Genomic DNA, 13,329 nt, shown 5'->3' with positions numbered 1-13,329 from the left:
CTAGTAATGATCAACTCATATAATATAGGACTACCAGAGGCTGTTGTGTTGCTTATACTAGTACATTTGGCTGATAATACATCCATACTTTTACTTAATTAATATTTTGAATGAAGGACTTTTACTTCTAATCGAGTACTTTACATTCGGTATTGCAACTTTTACTCACGTTAAGGATCTGGTTACTTCTTCCACCACTGCCAAGTTTCAAACTCAGCCGCCTGTAGAATGACCCTGGTAGCGAATGAAACTACATGCGGTTCTCCAGTTAAAGTGAAACGCTTGAAAACACACGCTGTGGGTCGGTGCACTGACCAGCAGAAGTTGAGTCCTAAAAGCAGCAGCACTAAAGCGGCAGGAGAGGGAAGGTAAACAGTTGTAGATCCATGCTTCAGATAGCAGCCAGGCTCCACTGTGTGCAGCTCAGCAACATGACTGCAGGGTACTGTGTTGGGAAAATGAGGGAGGGGGAGGAGGGATGCTATTGGTGTGGGGGGTGTAAAGGTATGCCGGTCACGGCCACTAATGCACACACACACACGTACACACACACACACACGCACACACACACAGCAGTAAAGCACGACCTACCCCACCCCCTTCCTCTGTCCAGACAAGCTGGCCAAGCACTCATGCATCACTAACCTGTATATTGTGTGTGTTTGTGTGTAGGTGTGCATGTGTATCTCTTATTTAGGTGTTTGTGTGCATGTGCTGTGTGTGAGTGCACAGATGTATGTGTACCTCTGATGTGTGCCGAAATGCATTTACATATGTGTGAATAAGCTAACTTTAAATGTCATTTAACAACTCATGTCTACGTGCATGAATCTGCATCTTTGTCTGTTTGTGTGTGTGTGTTTGCATGTGTACAGTGCACCCATTCACAGATAAACCCAACCATCCTTGACAATATGCGCCCCAGTCATGTCAAATTTGGGTCACCCTTTCTTCTCCCCTTCAGGAAGACGAAGGGGGGAAAGACAGAAATTAACAATACCCGTCTTTCACCGCAGCCAGAGCGTTTGTTTGTGTGCATGCTGCCACGGATGTGTGTGTGTGTGTGTGTTTGAGTGTACCCATATGCATGTCATGTCTGTGTCCTTGTGATTTAACATGCACAATTGATCAATCCATTACAGGGAAAAGGGGCTGATGTTTGTTAGACTGTGTGTACCATGAAAGCTGATGGCTGTGACCTAGAAGGACAGATTTGGCGGTTAGCGGCCTAGTTTATGTTGGTCATGACAAACCGCAAGGAGGGTTCTGATGCAATTATCGGGCTCTATTTGTGGGAACAAGTTTTAGTTCTGATTCTTGTCAGTTATCAAAGGTATATTTGCGGATGACTACCTAATAAAGTGCACAGAGTGAAGACAATTTCTTAGGGGGGAGATCGCTCCTGTAGAGTGTTCTTAACGTTCAAACTTAAGAAGGTAAGTCAGATTTATTTTATTTTTTTGGATTCATTAAAGTGAACCAAAGACACACTTCAAGAAGTATCTTTAACATATATTCAGCTTGCTATGGCATCTGCCCAGTTCAGTTTAGAACTTGAGGAACTGCAGACATCTCTTAGTGACCACAAACCCTTACATCTTGACATCATTCCCTCTGATGTTGGCGGCTAAGATCACTTGGTCCAATTCCATCGTAAATCCAGTATGCCTATAGTTGCCAAAATTTATGCCAGAAGAATGACTAGTTCCACCGGCTAAAGCTGGCCCAAATACTGCTAAATGGAGCCGATTCTCAGCCCATATCGTTCCAAGTCTGCACCCACAAATCCTAGCCAGATAGTTGGCTCAGAACCATTTCAGCATTACAACTCCAGTGTTAGAGCACATTCAAGCGCAGCATCGCTGACTGTGGGTTCAGACTGGAAACAGCATTGTGTAAGAAAAACACAAGGGGCTGCATTGGTTTTGGGTGTGTTGGTTCAGGTACTGGTAAGGAATCCATGAGGTTCAGTTTGAGTAACAGATCCATGAGTTTGAAGGCTTATTAGACACCAAAATACTGCACAGGAGGTTTTTAATACAATGAGACGGGATTTTATATTGTCTTTTATCACGGTGGCAATTATTTCATCCTCTGTTGTGATGATCACCAGGTAAATGGCAGAACTACTCCACTCACATTACAAGTAAAGTAATCAACCAGCATGTATTTGATCAGCAAATGTAGTGCGTTGCTGGATGATGTTGCAAAAGTTGACCCGGGTTTAAATGTTTTCACCGGACGACCATGCGTCTTTTACCAAAGTCACAGTAGTAGCCTCATTTAAAGGAATGAGGGGGCCAGCTTTTCTCAAGCAGTGTTAAAGTCTGTCCAAACATGGTCTGAGCCCGGCTAACTGAAAATTGTTCTGACTTTGAATAGTGTTGTTTACAATGGACCAAACAATAAGAAGTAAATGTGGCATAAATTAATATAAACTGTTTCAAACATACTTAGAATAAGTGTATCCTTAACCATTCAGCACTATATTATATTTTTCTCTTCCATTGTGTCAAATTTTTCCTTCACATCATGAGCCATGAGTTTTCTAACCTCTAAATAGATTAAAAGAGGTGACTTTTTAGTCACGAGCTTGCTCCTCTTACCTTCAGGCTACTGTCACCTCAGCCCTGTGTTTGATCAGCACCAGGTTCATTTGAGGTTTTGGCAGGTTGGCTTAAATGCAAATGTCCCTGGATCATAGCATTTAAGTGTGTCACACTTCAGTCTGTATTTGAAAAGCTTCTCTAAAAGACCCCTAAGGAAAGTAACAAGACAGATGAGTTTGTCTTGCCTGATTCACAGTGATGTCACTCCAACTAAAAGGTCTACAGAGAGGGAATTGGAAAAAGAGAAAGAGAGTGACAGTTTGGCCAAACTCATTTCCTGGAGAAAAAAAAGGCAATATTTTGTGGTTCAAAAACAAACAGACTACCAGATTATAAAGGTCAGGCAGTAATAAAAGTTCAAACAATCCATAATTCCTCTAAAAAGGGCTCCCTTCACTCTCAAAGGTACTGCTCCGGGCTGAATTTCAGTATGACAACAAGGACTCATTTAAGCTCTCTGTTCATGAGCCAGTTTTGTCCAGAAATGCTAAATGCCTGCCTAAATTAAATGCTGTGTTAACAAACCATTTGTATAAAATAACTGTAAAAGGCATTTAAATTGACATGTACAGTATTTGTCATGTAGAGTCAGTCAGAGACTCAGTATTCTATTTAAATCAATAATCATAATCAATCAAAACCATATCTACTGCTTGAAATATTCTACCTGATGCTCAAATGATATGTATATTATACAAGAAACGGTTTAAAATCTCAAATAATGTCAGTTATTCAACAGTAAAGTCTCATTTTCAAAGTGGTGACAAGTTATATAGGAATTCAATTCTGCCTTTGAGATTATAAAACGGAAACGACACAGTTTATCCTGCATCAGCATTCTCCACTTGATCAACGCTGCACCTGTTCAGTAATGTACGTTGACCACAGCAGAACCTTATCAGCCTGTGTAGATAACAGCTAGCATTGACTCAGACCTTCTCTGACAGAATTAAAGGGCCGCTGTGACATTTTATAGTCAAGTTAGTGCAGACAGGGAAACTTTATCAGACTCTTTGCATCGCAGCTGGCATCGACTCAGATGTCCTCTGAGAAAATTAAAGGGTTACTGTGACATTTTAAAGTTTGGTTGGTTATATCACATCACCTTGCATTGTCCGCTGTGAGGAAAAGGTTGCAGAATTGGCACTTTAAGCACTGAGGAGAGTGCTGCCGCATAAGATAAGATATGGTAAGATAAAATGAAGCTTAGAGATCTGCAGAAAGAGAATATTGGTAATAAATGGTGCAAATAAAATTATTGAGTGAATGGTAAAGACTATTGATGGTGCTACTGCTAATGCATGTGCTGCAGTGTAATACAGGCCTTCATTTAAAAAATATATCCAGCCTGAAGCCAGTATCAGAGCATCCCAAGTCATAAAAACTCACATTAATTCAGTCTGTCCTCCACCTAATGTTAATATCTGGCCCAAAGTATGCAGACACCATAAACCTTTGGGTACTTTTGGTCTGGGTCAGTTTTACATTGTTTGGGCCCCTTAATGCTACAGCATACAATGATATTTTAGATACAATAAGTCCTCCAAATTAAACTACAACATCAGTGGCCGATCGCACTAAAGCTCTTGTGGCTGAATGGAAGCAAATCCCTGCAGTCAAATTCCAAAATCTTATAAAACGTTCAGAGAAGGGTGGAGGCTGTTATAGCAGCAGATTGATGCTCATGGTTCTGAAATTATATGTTTAACAATCCCATACTACATACTTGTAGTGTACCTAAAAAATAAAAAAAAAATCGCACAAATGGTTACGGACAAGCTTCTCTCTTTCAAACATGGCTTCCTGTAATGGATGACACACATTCTTATCTCAGGACCTCTGGCTACAGCGTGACCAACGGCAGTTTAGATGACATTTAAAAGCTGTTAGCCGACACCGAGAGTGCACATCTCAAAACCCCTTCGCCGATCAAATGGATCTCAGCTAGCTCTTATACTCATTTATTCAACAGGAATCTCCAGTTAAGAAATGTGATTGGACAGATTAGGGTATTCCTATATAGCACTCATGGCCATATTATATCAAGAAACCCGGATACAGTCATATCCCATATATGATCTAAACCGTTTTAAGTCTCAAAACTGGGATATTAATGTGCATGCAAACAATGTCTGCATCACTGTCTGCAGTTTACTAATATTTTACATGATTTCTGGATATCGAAGCTCAAATTTTCTTCTCACTGCTATTTGAACCCACCAACATCCAAAATTGCCTGGTGCAGCTTTGAGTTAGTGGTTGACTCTATTTACATGAGACTTCAGAGGAAGAACTATAGTAGTGGTGATCAAAAAACCCTCCCATCCTTCATCTTCCCCAAAACTCTCCTCTAATCTCACAAACTACTGCTTGCCCAACTTTTCTATCCACATGATCAGCGAACAGGGAACAAAATCAAAGTTGATTGCTCCCACATTAACTCTCCAACCTAGAGAAAGCAGGAAACATGAAGTATTGTACTAAATGTTGCCAATGAATGTACACGACACTCCATTTGTCTTAATTTGTTAAAACCATAGACTATTGGCCAACAACTTGTCAACGAGGTCCTCGACCTATGAGAGGACACAAAGGTCTGATACATTTGTTTATGGCAATGTTTATTGTTTATGTTTTTGAAAATACAACAAATGTTCTTTTCTTTCTTATGCTATTCAGTGCACAACAGATGTCTTGTTATTTTTATGATGTTTGACATACAGCAATGGAATCCCATGTGGGATGGACCCAATGTATACATTTTGAATATACTGACTGAAAATATATTATCATTCTTGTTTGCTCTGGAAGAAGAGTGTAAAGTAATCTGACAATTTTCAAATTAATGATTTGTTTATATTAAAATGCTCCATGTAGGCTAGCACCTGTAACCTGCCATGACTCAAAATACAACTCTTTTGTAGTAAATAACTAAATGTAAACATTTTCCTGTCCAACATTACTTCTAATAGTTATTTTCATGTATATCAAATGCCAATTCAGGTCTCAGAACAATATGTTGCTATAAATCATGAAAACAAAGCTATGTACTATGACGAAACTGTTTCAACAGGGTCGACACGCTGTCATTACAGATCGGATCTTAAGCTGCCCAATCAAACCAAAATAAAAGTGACTTAATTGGGAAGCAGGCCAACACAAGCTGCCAGGAGAGCTTCACATTCACTCTGGCAGACTGTCTACAACTCCAGTGAAGTTCTACAAAAGGCCCACTTCAATGGGAAATTTCATCAGTTAATGGAAGATGCAAAACACTCAAAAATAGCATACAGAACTTAAACAGAAGAATTATACAGCATCAACACATACATCTTTTTCGTTTTTGTATAACTCAAAAAAGAGTCACAAGATATGTGTTGAGGAGGTGGTAAAGTATGAATATTTGAGCGTTGCTTAATGGACTGTCGTAAAAAAATAACAGAGCAAGTATGTGCAAATTGCCAGTCTGGCTGTAATGGATGACACTAGCTAAACTTCAAATACAAAGTTCACTGTTAATGTGAAAGTATAATATGTATGTTTTGCTGTTGATTAATGCAGTGCAGAAAAAAAATACACAAATGCAAATCTGGCTGCTGTAAATCTTGTTAGAAAACACAGTAAATCTTCATAAATATGCATGGCACTGGGCAGAGTCAGTTAGGGGCAGAAGGAATTAAGCGAGGTGCAAATCTGCCTATTATCAATCTGTATAGAATACAATATATGTACCTTCAGTTGAGTACAATACTGACCTTTAAATATATAATTTATTACTGCTGAGGAGCAGAATGCGAATATTTTAACTTAGCAACCAAAGAACTTTGATCACAAAATGTGCAGCTCTCATTGCAGACTGTATAAATAATATGAAAAGTTGGCTATTATTTAAAAGGAAAAATGTGCAGATGCTTATCATGTATTGTGAAAAAAACTACTCACATCAGTGCACAGTGGCAACACTAAGCTTGGTAAATGCAAGGTGTTTATGTCAGTATATTTTACCGTGATTTATTTGTCAAAATTAAACAACCTTCACTTGATAGAATAACAGTATTGGTAAGAAAAGGTAATATCTATACTTTACTGTAACCTGCTCAGCAACCGTGAAATAAATTTCATCTTAATGTAAATCCATCTACTGTACATCTGAGGAAAATATGAAGTGTCATTGACATGTTGGGTATAATACTGAACATAATGAAGTTTATAGATATTTTACTTGAACTTTAGATTATGTGTAACATTTTCTTTTTGGTACTTGCTAATTGGCTAACCAGGGATAATGGTGAGGTCTTCTGACCCTGAATCCAACTGGAATTATAGTCACGCTGGTGTCTAACAACAGAAATAGAACAATGTGTCAATACCTTTTGGACAAAATATGTTAGCACACACAATGACAGAAGCAACAGAAATCTGATCTCTTAACAGAGTTGGATGATGAAAATGATCCTGCAAAGAGGAGGCGATGTGAAAAGGATCTATCCTGTCCAAAAGTTTGTGTCCAAGAGCACTGTAAAATACAGCACGGCCCTGCAAAAAATATGATTAAGAAATTTATTTTTGGGGGGCCCCCTGACCAGTTTTCAAATCAAACTGAGTCTTTTCATGAAATTTGCAACATGCAAGCTGCAACTTTCAACATGAGATCATTTCCTCTTCCTGTTCATTTTGATTTGTTTCTCTAATCATACAAAATACCATACTAATGAGCCATGCATGAACTTGCAGGAGCCCTATGGGACTCCCAAATGTACCTAAAAATTTGTGAAGGACAATCATTTGTGAACCATGAGGATGACACCACTTTTGTAATCTGCATGTAAGCATTGGACACAAACTTTTCTGAAACAGGCCCCCGAGTTCATCAAGCAGACAGTCACAAATTCAGAGTGTCTAATATTCATAAGAAACAGGCCAGAAAAACAAAATCATGACTATTTCTCTGGTGTCTATCCAAGGGCAAACCCCACTGTAAGTAGACTGTCCTCTCAAGAAAACGACAGCATCAGTCGTTTGTTCAAATGCCTAAATAAGACATATGATTACGTTAACAAGGACTTTTAGCGACCGTGTGAATTGTGACTGTCCAGTCTGTCAGGAGCAAAGGCAGAAATAGCGTGTCGCTGTTTTAGAGCCACATAACCGCGTAAAGAGGAGTTCTAAACCCAAACCATACTCTTTCCCTAAACTTAACCAAGTAGTTATTCTTTTGGCCATGAGGATGAAGGTTCGCTAACCTTTATAAGGTAGTTGTTTTTAACCCAAATAAAGACCTTTTTCTAGCTTTTATGTCTAAACCTAGCACACAAGCCTTAACCACTTAGCAGTGACAGATCAGGAATAGACCATGTGAATCATTGTCATAACAGTGTTTTGGAAGGCACAAACAATGTCATCCTGCCATTTTTAAAGGCAATGAGAAACAACATATTTTGCCATTTAGTTTGGAGAACTTGTTGCATGTAAGTGGTCAAAATCAGAATGAGACTAATTATAATTGAAGACTTCCATACAAATTTGCTCATCAAAGTAAATTTGCACTCATGAGGAATCATTCTATGGTGGGGTGTTGATGATGAGAGGCCGGATTTCACTGTTGCTCACTTAGCTCAACAGTGAAATAAATCTCACACAAATCTCACGGCGGGGGGACGGGGGGGTGAATCTCGGCAGAAAACGAAGCAGATCCGTCTAACACCAGAGGACGACAGTCAGCTTCATAAATATGGAGGGCACAGTGTTGAGGAGCGGGAAAGAGTATGAATATTTTACCAAGCTGAGGCCAGTGGGAGACTGACGGTGAGGATGGCCAGAGAGAGAGTACAGCTGGTTGCTTCAGTGTTATATAACACACACCCAAACAGATGGACATACACAACACAAAAAACACACTGGTTTCCAAACTGAAAACATACACAGGGACACACACATGGTCCCACTGTGCGTGAAAGTAAAACAGCACACACACACACACACACACACACACAGACAGGCAACAATAAACACATAAACACAAACTAAAATAAATGAACACAGCCGACAGAAAAGATGAATGGCCACGCACACATACTCACTAGTCTCTTTCTCTCTCTCACACACACACAAACACACTCGTTGCTGTCGTCCACCCACGACTGCATTCATCCATCTTATTTTTATCATACACAAGATGCCAGCCCGTCTGAGACAATAACTGGCTTAATACACACATAAACAAACACACACACATGCAGTATAAAGATGTGGCAGCAGAGAAAAAGGAAAAAGAGATGGAGAAAGATGTAGGAGGCAACATACTGTACTGTATAAGCTATACACTATACATACATAGAGAAGGAGAGGAAGTGAAGAAAAAAACTCAATAAAAATATAACATGTCTCCAAAACCAACTGGGTTTAAACACATGAACTGCTCTATTTTGTTGTTTGTTTTGTACTCAAAACATTGTTTTAAGGATAAGTCTGGTTAGGTATTATATTTTTCTTATTGTCAACAAATCCCATGAAAAGCCCAAAACCAACGATCAATTGATCCTACTAGTATTTCTTGTGTAGCCAAACCCTGATATAGCATTCATTCTCTCATTCCCCCACTCATTCCTCTGCCATAGGCCTCTATTTTTGTCTAAAAACTATTAAAAACACATAAATGTGGCAATATTTTTTTTTCAGGCTTGTGGATGATTCACAATTTTAATCAATTATTTTCTAAGACTAAAACATGATTGTCCACTTGTAATGATACCATGCATATATTTGGAAGGAGCCATTAAGTAGAGTACAGATATCTACTTTTAATAATTAGTACAGACTGTAGACAGTGCAGAAACTGAAATTCTGCTCACTAACTCATCTGAGTTGTATGACAACACATCAGCGTGATATCTACAGCCAGCTGGCTATCTACACAGCTGCATGGCAGGAGCAGACTGATGTAAGTAGAATCTGCACACTGTTCAGTCACCTCTCAAGATTATATTTTATCAACAAATACAGCGAGCGCAGATTAGTGTGAAGAGGTGTAAGTGTTACCCGCTAGATTCCCAACGAGTTAGCCAGAGACTTCTAGCATGTGACATGAATAGTTATAGTATCAGCCACGGTGTATAGGACTATCATAACTAAAGGGAGCTAATATAGCCAGCTATCATCTACATTACTTTACTTTTAATCAACACATTAATTTCACAATCCCAAAAGTCAATAATCACTAGAGCATCAATTGTGTATTAATCCGCAGCTGAAAATAGACCCTAACAAATGCACTGCTTACCCCTGTTTGAGAAACGTTTGTTAAAAACTACAATACCCAGCTGTTTCAGGAAGTCACTTACCCTTTTTAACTATATATTTGTGACCCGTTTTTAAAGATCTACATTATCAGTGGGAGCCAATAGGCCTGGGGCCACAGGGTAGGGAAGTCAGAAAGCATTAAGAGATGGACTAACACTTTGTTGGTTTTGGTTGGTTCATGGAATTTGTTGACAGTAAGAAAAATGAAGCCAGCCTTTAACTTTGAAGAGACATAAAATATCTCCAAAATCAATTTAATTTAAACACATGAACCATGACATGTAATGTGTTGAGACATGTTTAAAGTTGTCATGCCATTCAACACCCCCCCCCCCTCATTCAGCTAAAAACCCACTGTGACCGTTTTAATGGAAGAGCTGGGCAAAGGGCGAGACAGCATGAGTCACACAGATAGAAAGAGAGAGAGGGAGACAACTAGCAGAAAGCAAAAGCAGAGAAACAGTGTTTGTTATCTGAGAACAAATGGAAACCCTAGTTCCCCTGAGTGCTAATTTGTATACACACACACACACACACACACAGGTTGAACACTACAAACAAGAGATTGATATTAAAATGAGAATGACAGTGTTCCACCTTAAAAAACAAAAACAAGGCAGAGTTACAACCATTAACTACTAACTAAAATGTAAACAGATGTCTTTGAATGCCTCTTTCTACACACACACACATTGCAGAAATATACCCCCCCACACACACACCCAATCACATATATCAACAGTGTTCATCCTATCCAATACACATGCACAAAATCACAAATACTACCTTAAATAACAACGCTGCAGGGTGAATCCAATATACACCATCAGCAGTGTCCCTAGGAGCTTACACACACACACACACACACACACCCTTCAGTACAATATAAACACCAGGTAGCAAGGGAAATTTAACACACACACCCTCTCACACAGCATATCTGCATGCAAACACACACACACCTTTAAGGCGGCCGACACACACCCATATCAACGCAGTCCAACGCCACACACGCATGTAAACACTTTTCCACCCGCCTCCACTTTTGCCTCCATGCCTTTCCCACCCACTCAAAACACAGCACACACTCTCGCCCACACACACACTCCTTTCATCCATTCAATCCTCCTCTCTTCCTCTCCATCCATCCTTACCTTGCAGTAGGCTCTGGAGGTTGAGCTGCGCCTGCTGGTGCAGCTCCTCGACACACTCCGGCCTGCTCCACGAGCCGAACACGTTCACGCTCTGTTGCCATGGAGACCTGAAGTGGGCCGCACCGCCGCTGCTGCTGCTGCCTCCTCCTCCGCCGCTGCTGCTGCTGTGGTTGCCGTCGCCGTGGCTGCTGATGCTGCTGCCGCCGCGCCTGCCGCTCTCCGCCTCTAGACCGCTGGTGGCTGGAGGGAGAGAGAGAGGAGGGAGGGAAAAATGTTGAGAGGAAGTGATGGATGGAGGGAGTAGAGAGGGGAGGGTAAGAGAGGAAGTGAAATAAGGAAGGGAAATAAGATTATTGAGAGCGAGTTGGGAAGAAAAAGAAGAAAAATAGATAGAAAGGGAAGAAGAAAGACATGAGAGGCAAGGAGAGAAGGAAGAAAAGGGGCATCAAGGTGGATGGGGAGAAAGGGGGAGAGAGGAGATGAAAGAGAGAAAGGTGGAGAGAAAGGAGGAGGGGGGGGAAATGAGGGGGACAAAAGAGAAGAATGATGAGGAGTGAGATGGGAAAGTAGATGAGGAAGATAGAGAAAAAAAAGTAAAAAAAAAAAGAGAGGGATAGAAAAGGAGACAGGAAGGGATATAGAGAGGAGAAAGAGAGAGAAAAATCACACATAAATAAAAATGTATGAATTTGCATAACTAATACCCAGAGACGCAGATTACATAACGCAGTGTGTTGTCAGGGAGAACAAGGACTGAGGAAGGAGGGAAGGAGAGAGGGATAGAGGGTGAAAAAAAGAAACAGGGATTAGAGAGAAAACGAGGGAGGGATGGACAGGAAGAGAGGTAGAGAACAGATTTGGAGGGGAAACAGAGAGAGGGAGCGCTTAATTAGGAGGGAAAAGGAGTGGGAGGAAGATAGAGGGACAGTCATGGGAGGAGATAGCGAAGGAGTGAGGGAGGGGGAGAAGGAGGGATTAGGGCAGGGAGGTATGAGAGAAAAAGGAGACAAACTGCGATTGTGGCATTAGGGAGAGAAAGAAGAACAAGAGAGGGAGGAGGAGGGAAAGAGGGATGACATTTAAAGGGAGGAGAACAGAGGAATGAAGGCAGAAAGGAGGGAGTTTGTGTGAATTGAGTAAAGAAAAAAGAGAAGGAGATAGAGGCTGAAAAAGAGGGAAGGAAATGTCGGCCCCTGTCACTATCAAACCTCCAACACAAACAGACAATCAAAACAAATCATCCCGAGCGATCACAAATGGCCATTCAACGTCGATATGAATGAGGCGTTGCTTTGAATCAGTGGTGATGAAATAATTTGACACATCCAGCAGCTGATAAAATATCACTAACAAACACAGGAAATCCCAAATGTGACAGCGGTCGCAGTCCAACTGAGATGTCAGGCGCTTAAAAGAAATGCACAAACTGTCTGAGAGAACAGAGACACTTCGATATTCACGTTATTAGTTGTGATGGTCACATGGCTACACAATGTCAAGTCAGAGGTAGTAGAGTAAGTCACACAAGGCAATCAGCATTAATGCATGTTTTGCAATGTTTCCATCAACGTATTTTTATGCGCATTTTGAAGAATCAGATTAGAAAAGGTTGATGGAAACGGCAAAATTCGAAGAAAAAAAAAAAACGTCCTCAATTTCACATAAATGTTTTTACGCTCGCTTGAGGTGGTTTTTGCCTTTTTCGACAAAGAGTTAATGCGCTTAATGGAAGATGGAAACACCTTTCCCGAATAAGTTCTGACGTAGCCAACATGTAACTCACATGACTGCTCAGCTGTTTCTGCTCCGAGAGAAGAAGAAGCTGTTTCCGCTGTCAGCGTCTTCCCGGATATTCCCGTATCCCATATTCTCCTTTTTCTCTCATTGATGGCCAAGGCGACTGGATTTGTTTCTTCTTCTTCTACTTAGACGTTTATTGGCGGTTGGCAAACAACTGGTTTTGTTTCTGGTTGGCAACCTCTACTTCTTCTACTCCGTTTATTACAGCCATGTGTAACGTAGCCTATACTACCAACTTCTTACAAAACTACGCTTTGCGTAGCCTAGTTTATTCGCTCCAAACCAGTTGATGGAAACCTAATTTGCATTCTCTTTTTTCTTCTTTATGCGACAATTCAAAGGTTTGCTTCGAATTCGCATGGTAACTAGTTGGAAACACGACTAGTGACATGAGAATTTGTCCACTAGCTAGTGTGTCTGCAGGTAACATTGATAATTAACTATTTTGCAAAATCACTATTTATGTT

At 40.4% G+C, this 13,329-nt stretch overlaps 1 protein-coding gene across 1 annotated transcript in view; it reads right to left on the bottom strand.

Annotated features, from left to right (window-relative positions):
- Positions 1–13,329, bottom strand: part of nhsl2 (NHS-like 2) — a 156,009-nt gene that overhangs the window by 36,554 nt on the left and 106,126 nt on the right. The window contains 1 exon segment of the mRNA XM_044183455.1: positions 11,063–11,302. Within this exon segment, the coding sequence (XP_044039390.1) occupies positions 11,063–11,302 (240 nt within the window).

Source organism: Siniperca chuatsi, linkage group LG22, assembly GCF_020085105.1.
Source record: "Siniperca chuatsi isolate FFG_IHB_CAS linkage group LG22, ASM2008510v1, whole genome shotgun sequence".
In the NCBI taxonomy this organism is placed as follows: domain Eukaryota; kingdom Metazoa; phylum Chordata; class Actinopteri; order Centrarchiformes; family Sinipercidae; genus Siniperca; species Siniperca chuatsi.
The sequence above is the reverse complement of the archived record's forward strand: the minus strand, read 5'-3'. Positions and strand labels throughout refer to the sequence as shown.